This window comes from Pararge aegeria, chromosome 20 (assembly GCF_905163445.1).
Source record: "Pararge aegeria chromosome 20, ilParAegt1.1, whole genome shotgun sequence".
Taxonomy (NCBI): Eukaryota; Metazoa; Arthropoda; class Insecta; order Lepidoptera; family Nymphalidae; genus Pararge; species Pararge aegeria.
In genome coordinates this window covers 8,656,309-8,672,258 of record NC_053199.1, presented here as the reverse complement: position 1 = coordinate 8,672,258, position 15,950 = coordinate 8,656,309, and the positions used below count along the sequence as shown (strand labels likewise).

Here is a 15,950-nt window from a genome sequence, read left to right as displayed (position 1 = left end):
CACAGTGATCTTAATGAATTTTGGCACAATGATAGCTCAGCATCCCAATATATGATACTTCTTATTTAGGGAAAATAAGGAGTTCCCTACTGAATCCCATAATTCAAAATAACATTGGTTCAATAATTGGTTTTGTAGTATACAATACTATGTTCAACCGCTGAACCGATCTAAACGTTATATTTTGCATCCTGCAGATGGAGGGAGAATACGTAGAGAGAAATTAATGCGAGATAAAAAAAGTAATTATATAAACACATAGTAAACAATCAAGGTTTGTTCTACTGATCAAATACTCAAAATTATAGATATCATTTAATTTTATGAAACCAGTACAATTTAAGTGAAATTCCGTAATTTTGAAACCGGAAACATTAAAAACACCCAATGTGTTGTATTTATCACTTTCTTATGTTCAGTAATTACTGAGATAAATTGAAATCCTGCTGCCAAAATTTCGAATGCCTCGCCTTAATATGAATAATGTAAATATGAATTTCTTTTATTCTTACTATTTTTGCTTCTAATTTAATTTAATTGTTTTTAACCGGACTAACTTCAATGTTGTGTATACCTCTTCTTCCTGCGCGTGGCATTTATAGAAAAGGAATAGGAAATTTTATAGAAAAGGATATTTAGATATTTTATACAACATCCTCTTTGTGTGTGTGTACTATTACCATCTACTGAGATCAAGAAGCCGACAGCCCAGCGTGTCGATTATGGGCAAACCCTCCCGTTGATGATAGCCTTTAGTCCAGCAGTGGACTGACATAGATTATGGAGATGGATCCATCATGCGGTCTATGTAATGGATTGCATCATAGGGCAAATTGATAGTAGGTTTTTAAATTCTTCAGTATAACCCCATTTAACATCTGACGTTTGCAAAGTTCGCTAACTTTAGTTTTAAATTGTAAAAACAGTCTACTACTGGTCTTGCATTCTTAACATCCTTATGACTCCTTATGGCTATTAACTTTAAAAGATAAAGCCCGAAAATTTGTAACGATTTGCAATAAACAGTTCACGAACATGTGTGAAATCGATAAATTTAACTACGCCCGTTATGAGAAAGCAAATGGAAAAAGTTTTAAAAGGGCCATAATTGAAATACAATTCACACCAATTCTATAAATGCGATCTAGCTTTATACTTTTTCATATAGCCACGGTACAATTAGCAAGGTTGGTACATTAAGCAGGATACAAGATTGCGGAATTGGCAAATACCTACAAGAGTTAAAGGCCCAGCAGTGGGCGTCCATCGATTTAGATGATGGTGATGACGATATTTATTGGTATGATGTATTAAAATAAGAATTCAGATTATACTTTAGTTTACTATCGCTGCGCAAGTTAAACCTTGTCTTCTTTGTTTTTCAAACTTTAAAAGAGTTTATCCTCTCGCCTTTCATTATTCCACACTTAAAAATAATCAGTGTGTAATTGAAAGTTGAAGATATATTGTTTAAAAACAAAAATAACCTAAAATAATATATGTACCGTCTTCGACAACACCGCAGCGAGGCATAGTCCCTAAGATGCCGGCAGCATTGCCGTCTGAATGGCCAAACGAATTCTTTGGGCAAGGTTACTGCCCAAAGAATTAGTTTCGGTAGACTCGCTAAGCCTTTTTGACAATTCTTAAAAAAAACTCAAGCCCCTGGTTCCCACGGTCCCAAAGTCTAAACTCTAAAAGGCTCAAAAAATGAAACTGCTATCAAGGTTTTCATATTTGCGCTTCTTGGCCTTCTCGGCAGTGGTAGCAGCCGCACCCACCATTGACGAGGTCACCTTAATGTGTGAGGGTGTCAATATACGGTATCCCACACAAGCGACCTTCCCGGTCTCCACGCGACAAGGAAATTTGTTCAATTGAAAGTTTTCAATAATTTTCAAATCCTAACAATGCTGAAAAAATAATTCAATTTTTTAGTAAGTAAAATGCAAATTATTTAACGCGCATAACTATGTATTCCATCAGGTTCTAAAAAATAGCAATTTTTCTTCTGCTCAGTCTTCTGCTCAGTTCTGCTTCCGTGACCAATTAACGCGATGAAAGCCAGATATCGCGCAGCCAGATATCGCGCAGCCATTTTTGCTGTTTGTAAATTAAGTTTATACATACTTTCTCGTTGTATTTTATTTGATGCAGCAATTACGCCACTTATTAACTTGCTGATGAACACGATGACGAATTCACAAAGAGTGTTAAGCGTTATTTGGAATAATGCGCGAAAAAGGAAAATCTGTACAGAATAATTTCTTCAACCTGCATTTTCAACACCAAACATATCCTCCAAAATATAGTCTACGCACGTGTCGCTACGACACCGCTGCATCCTCAGAATATGTTGACTTTACAATACATAATTGCCAAGTCATCGTGTATTATGGAATACCGCAAAGTAGTGTGTGCTCCTATTCGACTTTTATTTAAATAACTGGCTGTTTATGCGTTTTTTACATCAGTATAGTAAATTAAGTTATAATTTTAAAATATCGATTAAACCGCCTTTGCGCATTTACTGTTTCCAATATTTATTATCTTTATCCTATAATTGTGTGCAATAAAGAATTTATCTATCTATCTATCTAGTTAGTCGCATACATTAGAAAATAAATTAATTTTACCCTCGTGAATTTTCAATACTAATTGCACGGGAATTTTAATTTCGGGCGAAGCATACGACCCCATTTCCACATTTATAAATGCAATCATTGTTGTCTAAAAGCAGGACGAAAAATACACATTTGGATTATAATAAAAAAATTCTCAGCGATTTTATTCGGATATTTTCTGTTGATGAGTAGAAAATACCAGTGCGTTTTGCGTTCCCTCAACTAAACTTCGGCGTCACGACAAAATCCCATTAGTCGTGTTCATTCACCGCGAATAGATGTAACAATAACAATTTACTTTATTGCCGTTTTCATAATTATAGAATAGAATCGAGTATCCTCATTTGTTAAAATATGTTTCATTTCAATTAACTTAAAATGAATTATAAACCAACTATACGGATTGAAATTAAAATAAAGCTATTTATAATATAGATAATCTAAAATTAATACTAAACAACCATAGATTCATACATATTTATTTTCATTATCTGAGGTAATGTTGATAGCCACATTATTTTGCAACAGTGGTTCCACAAGCGTTCTTTTATCCGAAACCACCAGTAAATTTACGAGGGTTTTATTTTTTGTTACCGTCGTGTAAAATACTTTTATTAAAACGTGATTACTATACAATTTATTAGTTTCTTAATACCAAATTAAGTTCGAAACACACGGACAAAAACGGAGTGTCCGTTTTTATCTCTCGTGATACAGAATCATTATTGTGAAAATGATGATGTTGAAAAAGAGCAGGTGAGTTTCTTAGAATCTATTTTCCGAATTAAAGTTCAAATAGACAGACATGATACGATGAGCACAAAAACCACTCTACTTTAGATTGGTTTCTCGAACAAACGGTTAGTGACTTCATACCATTTACCAGTTGATAGTAATTATTTTACCTCTAATATTCTAAGCGTTCGCCATAAAATGGGAAAATGGGAAAAAAATTGAGACCTAGCAACATTCCGCGGGGTTACGTGCGCGGGGCATTTTCACCGTTACAAGAATGGCTAAATAAGGATTATGTATGTTTTTACTTCAATTACCTTGAGATAACAATTAATAAACCTTGATGTAATAAAAGCGTATGCATTTGACATTTATTAAACGTACCAATGGCAAAGCGGTATAGCCGGAGGGGCAAAGGCATGGATGTAGGTTGAAATCTCTTTACACAATTAAAAGACTTTCATATATTTATTGCGAAAGGTTTAATCAGAAATATTTCGGTGACCACTCTAGTTTAGATGTTTGCCCTGGAGACTTGCAGTGCGACTTCTGGTTCGATTTTCTGGTATAATTTTATTAACATATTATTTGAGTTTGAGAGGTGTTTTCGGTCACATTTAATTATCATCAAAGGTGTACGATGCTAATGTATGAGTATAAAAAGGAATAAATAAGTCGACAGTTGAAATTTTTGGTAGTCAAAGGCTTAATATAAAAAAAATCTATATCTTCCACTCCAGACAACTGTGAAGAAAAAATTGATTAAAACAAAACAGATTTGTGGACAAAAATTATTTTCGTGGAAGTTTATATTTTCTCTTAAAATCTTTAGATACAGCGGTCGGAAAATTTCAACAGCCCTGGTATATGATAGGCTTTAGAGATTACTTCAGCAGCGGCTCTTCAGATAAATGCTATCTACCCATCTTGAGTGAGTAAGTCGATTATCTAGGGATTATTATGTTACAATTAGGATTTCGTTTATCTGGAAAGAAACGTCAAGGCAATGTTGAAATATATCATCCAAAAAAAACGATTATTTTTAAGCAACTTTACTTTTTGTAAATAATGGCAAAATATACACGCCTATATTTTTTTTGTGACTTTCTAACGTAAGAAATAAAAGGAGATTAAAGTAATGATAACTATAATTGTATTGGTTTTAATCAAAAGGCAGTTTTCTGATATTATTGTTTAAGAACAAAGGAAGTAATGAATACTAGACATTGTTCTTAGTTAAAAACGATTTTAGACATGGCTGATATTTATCCCCCTATAAATATCAGCCATGTCTACATAAGGAATTTTATATTTCCGATTGTTTTTTTCTACGTTTTAAACTTTAAATGAATTAAATAATAATGACCTTGTTGGATTGCGCTTCATATGCCAAAAATCTTAAGGTCTAATGGCATAAACATTTAGATTCGCTATTTACATTATTTTATATATTTTAAACATAAAAATAATGAATAAAATATAATCCTATACAAGATACAACGCACTATTTGTTTTATTACAGACTCGCTCACAGAGTCCAATAAACCCGGGTACAAAAGAATCAATCTCACGGCACCAATATTCTCTTTAGGTATACTCCACGTATTTTTAAATAGAAATATTTCTTTTGCTGTCTTGCTAAAAAGGGAATGATTTTTTATGTAGAGCGCTTTGGGACAGGATGAAAACTTTTATACGCCTATAATTTTTTTTTTAAATTTAAATATGTCAAGTTAATAGTGCTTTTGCTTTGAAGTTATTAAATTTATAAATGTAAGTTATGTTACTTTCTTACTTTATGTCGAGTTGCAAAGACACTCGACATATAGTGTGAAAACATTGTAAATACCGACACTTATTAGAAGGTGGTGAAACAGGCTTATAATAAACTTAACTCAAACTCTAAATCATTATTTCAGTTCAAAAGGGACAATATTCGATAGGATAATTTTATTTCACGCCTTTTAATGTAATCAATCTTTTGTAAAGGTACTCTTTTGTTAAATTAAAGTGTTCTCGATCTTAGTAATTATTTCTAAAATGATGGTGACGCAAAATAAATTAGAATAAGTAAATTGCATCGTGATGACTTTGAATTCGATATTTGTTAAAATAAAATAATAATTAGTCCTTTATTACGAGTATGACGTTTTTTTAATGTTTATTTTTCAAAATATCTTTTCGAAATGTTTTACTGAAACACAATACTAAATTTAATCGAGAAAGATCATGGGGGAGCTATGCAATGGTACACCACTATAATATTTCTGATGTTAGCACGGATTCATATGGGTGCATTTATTTATTTATTTTAATCTCTATTTTTAACTTTCCATGGCTTTACGAGAAATCTGTATCTCATGGTTTATTTAATGTACTAAGTAATCGGCCACTACTAGCTCGTTACTGGAATATCATTTTAGAGTTTCCAAACCTTAATATCCACTTGTGACTTAAATATTTGTTTTAAGAATGATATGGGGCCCAAGTTTTTTGATCCTTCTTTTGACTTAATCGGCAGTGACCTTTAAAAGATTAGTGACCTAAGTACACATGTTCTTCTAGGTACTCAAAGGATGAACGTGCCCTAAGTATACATAATCATTTAACAATTAAAGGGTTCGTATAATTACATGTAATATTTAATTATTCGTGAGGCAAAAGTTTAAGCATGTTCTCGCAATTTATTATTCATTCGCCATACAAATCGGGTTAGTTTTGAAACGTAATTAGGGTGATAGAAAAATTACTTTTTAGCACCTCATGCTTCCTATTAAGGATAAAAAAATCTATATTATGTAGAAATTTATTTAGCTCAACCTTTTTAGTTTTGCTTTAGGTGACAAGGTATGTTTAAAGACGGAATTATTAACGAACGTTTGCGTTAACGCGTTATAACTTTATATTTATCAAACACCTCAATTAAATACATTAATTTCTAGAAGGCCCATTTAAAAAAAAGGATTTAAATGTTAAGTCTGTCTATTTGTAGTGACTCTAGTTGCATACCGGGTTTTATACAACTCCAAGGTAATATAAACTAACTTCGTTAACAGCTTATGCAAATCTTTTGCTACAGTAAGTAACATCTTAATCACATCTTAGAGTAAATCTTGTTTGAGAATAAATTTTGTATAACTTCTAGTAATCATTAGTAACTTTTAATGACATTAAACTGTAGGTTTATAGTCATTAAAAGTTAACACCTACATAAATAATTGAAAGTCACTTTGCTATGGAAATGGTTTTAAGATATTATGTCGCAATATGACGAGGGTGAAAACTGCTTTTGAATAAGCTCACAATTCATTTAAGTATCTATTCCGAAACATACAAACTGTATGTTCGTGTAAATTTATACTATAAGACACTTCAAATTATCGTTGTAAGAATGCGTTCCAGAGTGGTCCTTATCAAATGGACGATGTAACTTTGAAGAATTTACAACAAAACTATTTAGCGAAATATTCGCGAGAGAAACAACAATTAATAGATAATTACTTCACTGCAAATTTGCGTTAGAGAGTTGTCATTATTTTATCGAATAAGTTTTGGCAAATTTGAAAATCTGTTATAAAAAAATATTTAGCAATATTTTGTTTTTAAATGGCGTAGCATACAATTTTTTTGTGGGACTCTCGTAGCCCGCTATGGAAATACTATTTCTATTCATATACTAATAAATTCCGAGCGGCTTTATGAGTCGGAATCTATAATAGTATCTTTGAATTTTATGCATAACCTTACTTTTTTATTTTTCTTAAATATAAAATTGTATTTAATTTAAATTTTGATCTTGGTTTGACCATGATGAAATTTGACAGAGTAAAGTTTACGGGTGTTTCTTCTTATCCCAGAAAATGATCTGGAAAACGATCCCGGGGTTTTCAAAAGAAATGATTTTATAACTCATTCAGGGCTTTATAGCCAAACCGATCGGGCCCTTTTGAATATAATATCGATTCAACTATTAAAATGCCATGAACATAAAATATTTATACAATATTTCTGGTGCTGTCGTGTAAAGAAACATGCTTGGGCCACGTGAACTATTCTTGAAACACATCCGTCCATTTAAGATTCGTAACTCTTGAAACGGATGCGGTAAGGATATTATTAGAAAGTAATTGTTGACTTAGGTTAAATTTTGGTAGATTGGACTTATCGCGTTATGTTACGTACTTTGACCTTTAAACTTGTAGACACGAGCAGAAAGTCCAACTATTTGATTTACAGGATAATGACCAAATTCTTAAAAGTTATATAACGGAAGTCACAGGTCACAACGGAATTGATCATGGTAGAAAACTAATGTAGCACTGTAAAATTATTAAATTACTACTAAGAATTAAGATGTCCATTTATTCTGAGCTTGGATTTATTTCTCGTAATTCTGCGGTAATCGCTTATTATTCCAGCATAAAAAATATCCTATGTCCGTTATAACATAACAGAACGTATCTACAATTATCTACGATCTACAATTATAATAAAAGAATGATAAAACTCACTTTAATATAAGAGCTATTAAACTATTTTATTTACTAATATATATGGTATATTGCTGATGAATTTTCTTACTCTATCTTTGAATATTTTCATCTAGTCTTAATACAAAAAGATTTATAATTCGTTATTGTTGACATACTTTATTCCATTATTATAAATAGTAGCCTAATAATGTTACACTGCTGAGCTCGGGATTTCGCGACTAAAGGAGAGTCTTATATACGCACAGCAGCCATTAATACTGTTTCAATAAAAATAAAAAACAATTAACTTTGCAACCTGAATAATCATTGAGTTTTCTCATTTTTATCTAAATCCTCTTTTAATATTAATAATTGTGAAAATACCTCTCCCTCAGGCTGTGAAAAACAATAGTAAAAGTTTCGTATAATAGAAAATAAATAAATTTCTACTTAATAAAATACACTGTATTTATTATAACTAGTGGCCGCCGGCTGGTTATAATTCAACAATGAACTAATCATTGTTGAATTATAACCAGCCGGCGGCCACTAGTTATAATAAATACAGTGTATTTTATTAAGTAGAAATTTATTTATTTTCTAGTTTGAACATTATTAAGGTTCTATTTATAAAGACATACTTCTTTAATTACGGATGTTTTTAATTTATTATATTACTTTCTCTGATTAATAGCAAAATCTCATATTTAACGAGAAGGTAAAATTAACATTCTCCAGTCTAAAAGAAGACTCTTAGCTTAAATCCAATAACGATTATTATCAGGTAATAAACTGAACAGAAAGCTTGACCTATACTTCGAGGCAGTCACTTAGTATACTTATTAAAATTGTAGCATTAGCATTAAATGATCAGATAATCTTCATAATGTTACAAAATAAACAGTAAAATTTTAAGTTTATTTTATTTTCTGAGAAAGTAAAAACACTATTTCTTAAATTAATTTCACCCTCAGAGTCATTTATCTACGCTGCTAATCTGAAATTGTACAATGAATCTAAGTCTTTCATCCGATAGGCGAGACCTTCTTCAAGAGAGATTTGGCAAAATTATAGGGGTATTAGGGTAGAAATGCTTGTCTATTTATTGTGGTATACTATGATTTTGTAGATTTATTTTTATTTGGAAAATAAACCTTTATCTTTGAGTGATAAATGACGGACAGACTTACGATGTGAATAGAAATCGAGATTAAATTTTATTCTAAAACCATATTTACCTCTTTCACACTTCTACACTACTTACAATATAGGAATGATACTTAAACGTAAAACAAATTATTTATTTGATTTATTTTTACTACTAAGGTTTACAAACAAATAAATCCATCAGGATACATAGTTTGCTGTTTGTTAGGTACAGTGTCTAAGTATGGTCATACAGAATATTCCAACTATCTATAGTAGTTTTAAAACTTAATAATTATATTCTTGCAAGAACAAAGTTTCGAGTTTCCTCTTAAGAATTTGTTTCCTGTTTACCACGACCGATACCGAACAAACAACCAAATACAAACCAAAACACCTTTGGCGTTAATATTTGAATCTAAATCACTTTTTTCACTTTTCTCTATTTTAAGTGCTTCAAGGATATAAAATCGTTGTATATGAGATATTTATACAACGATTTTATATCTTTTATATTTTGGACTCGTTGCTAATATACCAAGATTTAACAACAATGTAGCTCGTAGAAATATGAGAAAACATAGAAACCAACATCAAAACGACCACGAGCAGCTAATTTTTTTTTTCCTCAGTAATCAAGCGTGAAATCACATTTGTCAGCATAGATTGGCCTTTTATATATTGAATGATATAAAATAATGGCTTTTTTCGTATGAAGATTTTTGTTTCCGCGTGGATTTCTTTCACTTTAGAATCTTCCACCTTAGTTAAACTGTCCAAGGATGCTTACATTTCAAAGTATATCGACGCAATGTCAAATCAAATCAAAATTCACTTTATTGTAAACCATAAATAAAGCAATAAAAACACAGTTTAATAGAAAATAAAGATACAATAGGCGACCTTATCGCTTAAAAGCGATCTTCACCGGGCAATACTACCAAAGAACATGAAGTTAATTACCAAATGACATTAAGTTGATGTCGTCTTAACTCTGCTGAATTAGTTTTTACGCTTATAAATTTTAATACATTGCGGTAGGGCATTTCAAATGTACTTTTGGTGACTTTTTGAGTAGGTTATTTACAAAAGGTAGCAAAACTATATATATATCCATCTCTATATATACCCAAAGTCTATGACAGCTATAGCATTCAATAGCTGTCATAGACTTATCATGATGCGTATAAGTACTATCTAAACCATCCTGTTTAATGGCTTTACATAATATAGTAACATTCCTGTATGATTGTTGTATTATTTATGGATGTTTGTTGTAATATTATGAATATGAAAGGCGTTTCCGATGATAGAAAAAAGGAGAAAAGACGATAGTTCGGACGACGGTAGTTAGAAAAATCTAGTAGGTACTCTTAACTATGTTGTGGTTGTGTTACATAGTTATTAATATAGTTCATACTATCATGTATACACTACATTGAGATTAACTTGAAGTTTTAACAAATACAACACGAACATCACTTAATATATTAAACTTCACTTAATTATACTCGTACTTTGAACATGACAAATGGACATTTTTAAGTGCAGTCCGGCTGTCCTCAATATAATTATATCTAAGGGTATAATAAAAGTGTATATATTTACAACTTATGTATTTGAATACTTACTAATTTAGTTATTTGTTGATCAAGATGCAAGTTTAGAGCAGTACCATAATACAAACTCTTTGACAGCTCATTGCAAAGACAGAATTCCATTTTTAAAATCTAAGCTTAGTAGCCTTGAAATTAAGGCGTGGCTGTATTTAGATGACGTGAATAATTATTATAAATATTTGCAGTGTACTATTTATTTACTGAGTGTATTCTTCAAATTGTCTTAGAGTACGCCCCAAGTCTTTTTATTATATATACGGGAGCTTGATGTGATTAATTTGCATTGCAAACCTCTTCACGAAAATAAAGCTGTGTCTTTACTAGGAAACAAATTATTAAACGACGCATCTTTTATGCTTTAACTTTGTTTACATTTTAAGTTCAGATAACAATGATTACATTCTCAGCCAATTAATGTTCTACAGGTGGGGTGGGCATAGTCCTTTTATATTTTACTACGTGAAAGGGATAAAGGGAGCCGAGATCCACAAGCACTTATAGTTAAATAACGATAGGTATGAGCTATACGATGGCGTCGTTGTCGTTGAAAAACTTAATGGCTACATATGTCCTTTTGGGCACGACACAGGTTATATGGGACTCGTTTACCCAAACTCTAAACCACCACGGCTTATCCCTCTCGTTGGCTTTAGAAGAAGCTCTGGGAACCCGTTGTACACTTCCCAGACATCTAAACAACACGATGGCATCCCTAAAACTCACCATGTTTATCTCATATTATATAATACACAGAATCTTCAGGGAAAGCAATTCGAATAAATGCTTGAAAGAAGAAAATAAAAATAATCTCTGGAACGAATACAATACCGACGTCACCTAAGTAACATTTTCGTTCCGTACCTTTTCCAAGTGTAATTTAGAAAGCGTAAGGTGTAGTGCTGTAAGCGCCTCGAGAGAGTTGACTCGCAATTGTTCCATTGAGTTCTAGAAGTGTGTCACCTGAACGCGACGATTCTTGCACGCTCTACTTGTTTGTACGTAGTATAGACGGATTGTAAAGAAGATACCTTTTATTTTCTTTCTCTTACATGTGAATGTTGCCACCGTATGCTCATAGTAATGAATGAATCCACAATTTTATATATAATATATATATATGATATATATAAATCTAAATAAATAGTAAATACATGAAATAAATAAATCTGCAGATGATTTTCATGTATTTACTGTTGAATTTTGTGTTCAAATATTATTCAAAAAAAATATATATAGACGAATGGTTATTATACCAAGTTTTAACTATTACTATTAGTAATAAAAACTATAATTCGAGCAGATATGTGAAATATATGACAAATTAATTTTTTTTAATCTTATTGTTACTTAAATATTACGGACGAAGCCGCAGATCAAATCTACTTCCTTTATAAGAGTGTAAAATAAAGATAAAAATAAGAAAAAAAACCATCATGATGGCGTCTCTGATTTTTACGAGAAGTTATAAATTATTGTTATCCTTCCAAGTTTATCCATACCTTTTGAAAACCCTCGTAGATTACCGCAACGCTACAGTAATCCACACCTTTATCCCCTTGAGCAGGAATATCTATATTTGTGGCACTCAAGTGATCACACCGTATTGTTAGGAGTTTATATGTTTCTTGAGATGTGAAGCAGATTTATATAAATAACGGTGATAACTTTCCAAAAGCAACTATAATATTTCACTGCTGGTTTGTATACGTATTGGTTTAGATAATATGCTAAGGGCACCTATAGTTTTATTTGACAAGGTTGTGTGAAGGTGAGCTACAGAATAGGTATACTGTGGATCAAGATGCGCGGCTTGGTGGCAAAAAAAATCACTAAAACGTATTTTTGAGCTAGAATAAAAATCACCAAAGTTATCGTTATTTATTTAAATAAACCTAGGTTATCAGAAATGAAATATGGGAAAGTAAACTAGATCTCACTTCTAAGCAATTTTTGATTGTTTTATACACAAAATTATAATGCTACAATTATTTTTTATTGATAAATAGTGATGTCAACAATCATAACATTTCCAAGTTTTATTAATTTGGTTGATGTCAACAATCATAACATTTCCAAGTTTTATTAACTTGGTTTGTTAATATTAACGACGACGAATGTTTATCGGCTGACTGGCGCAGTGGGCAACGACCCTGCTTTCTGTGTCCAAGGCTCGATTCCCACAACTGGAAAATGTTTGTGTGACGAAAATAAATGTTTGTCTGTATATTATTCATAATAATATTTTTTAGTCATCTTAGTACCAATAACACAAACTACGCTTACTTTGGGGCCAGGTGACGATGTGTGTATTGTCGTAGTATATTTATTTATTTATAACACACGCACACACGCACACACACACACACAGTCACACATAGACGCACACGCACGCACACATGCAAGCAATGTGCTTTTTCAATTTCTGCGACGAATACATTTTTATTAGTTTATTATTAGATTAGTCTTAATAGCTTTCTTTGTTTCTTTACGTCTTGTGTTCACACTTTTATGTTATTAACTTTTTTAAATATTTATAATTAATAACTTCATTATTTTTATGTTAAATCCGAGACTATTTCTAAATGCTATGTTTATGTAATCTTTGTGGCCTTAGATTTAAGTAAAAGTATTTATAAATATATTTTTATTGTAACGCTGTTGATTACGATTAAATAAATAAATAAATAACGACGAAAATCAATATGTAGGTAAGCTTACGATCTGGGATGATAATTGTTAGAAAAGCGAATTGTCGATTCAGTATGTATAGTGAAATGCGCCGTTGGCGCAACCTATTATTAGAACGGCTTACTACATCCCGAAGCTTAATAATTTAGCGATAGAAGGCTGAACTCAGTTTCGCAGTTACAACGTTTTCATGAAAAAGTATAAATCATAACTTTTTTATAGATGACAGATTTGCGCCTCCACACGGTCTGATCTGAAGATACCTTAGTCATGATGCAGGCTAAGGTGGAAAACGCTATCTTAGAGGTAGGGGTACGGAATTTGTTAAGACTAAACACATTTATTACCTGAAATATCTCTATACTAACCTAATATGCACGTAAACAGATATGTGCGGACATGAATTTGATACCTTAAGCATTTATAATGCCATGCGATGCTTTTATGGAAAAATGCAACCTATTACATTCCTTATGTTTCTATTAATATTATATACCCTAACATTGCTATTACTCTCACCTTTTTATTAAAAGTATATTTTTAATTGTTTCAGATTTTAAAAAATGTCCGTGCCAACAACAGACAGCACCGAGGCTATCACCAACTCTGGCTATGGAAGCAGCGATGAAACAGCCAGTCTCTTAGTCTCCGGGCCATCAGTTACTGTTATAGTGCCAACAGAAAACAGATCCGTCAAGCCAGTTCTTCAAAGGCAAGATTGCACTACACACCTGAGACCTCAGTTATCTGGTGGTCCCGGTAGTGAAGAAAGTGCAGCCTCAATTAGAATAGAAGACGGTACGACGAGAAGCGTACCGGACATAGAACTGCAATGTCGGGAACCCGCAGACCGCCCTCAGACACTGGTATCGCCTGTCACAACATGTTCTCACAGAGGTTCAATGACTGCTTGCACGCTAGTACCGCACGCGTACGCGAGGTGTCGCGTTTGTGAAAGGAGACAGTCTACGGCGCCAATGTCGGCGGTACATCTAGCGCGCTCTGTGTCACGTGAAAGCGTACGCTCCGCGGTTCACTACCCCTGTGGTTGTAGTTCACTACACGCTGTCAGCACATGTCCTGCTATCCAACCGCCAGCATTACTGTTACCAGCAACGAGTACGAGAATCATCCGCCAGAGTTCGCAGCCGGAGTCGAGCGCATGCGCGGCGCACTGTGTTCACTCCCATCATCACCCTAGCGCCTCACTGCGACAGTTGAGGGAACCCGGGGATGGAATCGCAGGCATAGCAGCGGATTCTTTACGAATTAACGGGGGCATGCGTCCCTTCAAACAAGTAAGTTGCCCAAGACATAGATGGCGCCACTTTACCAGTTTGAAAATAGTACTTTATTGCTTAGCTTTTAGTTAGCTAAGACCAAATGTCAAACTATGCTCATATATGCTTGCGTTAATTTCTCACGGTTAGTAAAATATCGTCCTTTCCAATTTAAATCGAGTCGAGGGAAAGTTTGTACATTCCAAAAATGTAAGTAAGGTTTGTGATGAAATCTGTTTGAATAGGATATGGGTAACTAATAATTTTTCCGGATAAAATATGCTCGGGCATGCTCTTGCGGAATGAAAATTGGTTTACGCCGACCTAACCACATTTAGAGTGATTTTACGATTATTTTAAGTCACTCATCGACCCAAATTTGAGCTAGCAACCATACTTTATTAATGTTAAGTACGTAACTTTTTTAATAAAAGCACTAAACAAGTATTCTAAAAAACCTTATAATTCTTTGCGAATAGAAGTTCGGTAAATGCTAAACACGTACGCAAGAATTCCGCAAAAGGCTGTGTAATTAGATTTCTAAGTGAATTGCTGGATAAAAACAGACGTGTAATTGCTAAAGCGGCTTTTCCTAACTAATTTAGAGTGGAGTTAGGCTTAAGCAGGTCTGTGACTGGCCAGGCATTAAAAAACAATCTGGCTGTTTCTTTACATCGCAAATTGTGATTTCCGCGGAACAGTTCTCGATGCTAGGTTAGTACTGGGTAGTTTAGGATGCAGATTAAATTCTTACAAATTTTTTATCAAGAAAGTCATGCTATTATATATATTGCTAAGCTGTTGCAGATATGATAAGCCGGCGTGTACGTGCTGTGTAAGGGTCTTGAGAGGTCCCATTGAAATCAAATCAAAATATTGAAAGTTTGATTTGATTCCTGTTTTCAACCTGCAGGGGCTGCTCCTGTGCCCACAAACCCTGTCGCAGACTCGCCGGGCACGACTAAGGCGCGCTTTCACTGAAGCCACGGGAGACACGGTCAACTACGTTAGAACGGTGGGCTTGATATACTGAATTATGCACCACCACGGCCAAGATCGACTGTACAATCTCTCATGCTGACTAATTCTTCCTTTACCTTGAAATACACGTCATTCTGTTCTACCAATTGTCAATAACTGTTTCCATGATATCTGAAGAATATATGCGTAATAACCCAACTTATACTAACTCTAACACATACTTTAGTCATAGTGAAGCTTAGCACCTTTTTAGAAATAGAAGCATGCCCTTTAGTGTTCTTCTGCCAATCCTTTAGTTTTTATTCATAAAATAACTAGACATACTTTACTTCCGAACTCAATAACATGTCAGATTGTACTGTCGAGAATTGGCCGATTTTTGTGGATTGTTCACAGGATTGATTT

The 15,950-nt window shown here is 33.0% G+C and overlaps 1 protein-coding gene across 1 annotated transcript in view; it reads left to right on the top strand.

The window, feature by feature from the left end:
* LOC120632877 (small conductance calcium-activated potassium channel protein-like) overlaps positions 1–15,597 on the top strand; it is a 101,523-nt gene extending 85,926 nt beyond the window's left edge. The window contains exons 2-3 of the mRNA XM_039902916.1: positions 13,838–14,582; positions 15,478–15,597. Coding sequence (XP_039758850.1) covers positions 13,848–14,582; positions 15,478–15,597 — 855 coding nt within the window. The 5' untranslated portion in view covers positions 13,838–13,847. The remainder of the gene's footprint in view (positions 1–13,837; positions 14,583–15,477) is intronic.
* The last annotated feature ends 353 nt before the right edge of the window (positions 15,598–15,950 follow it).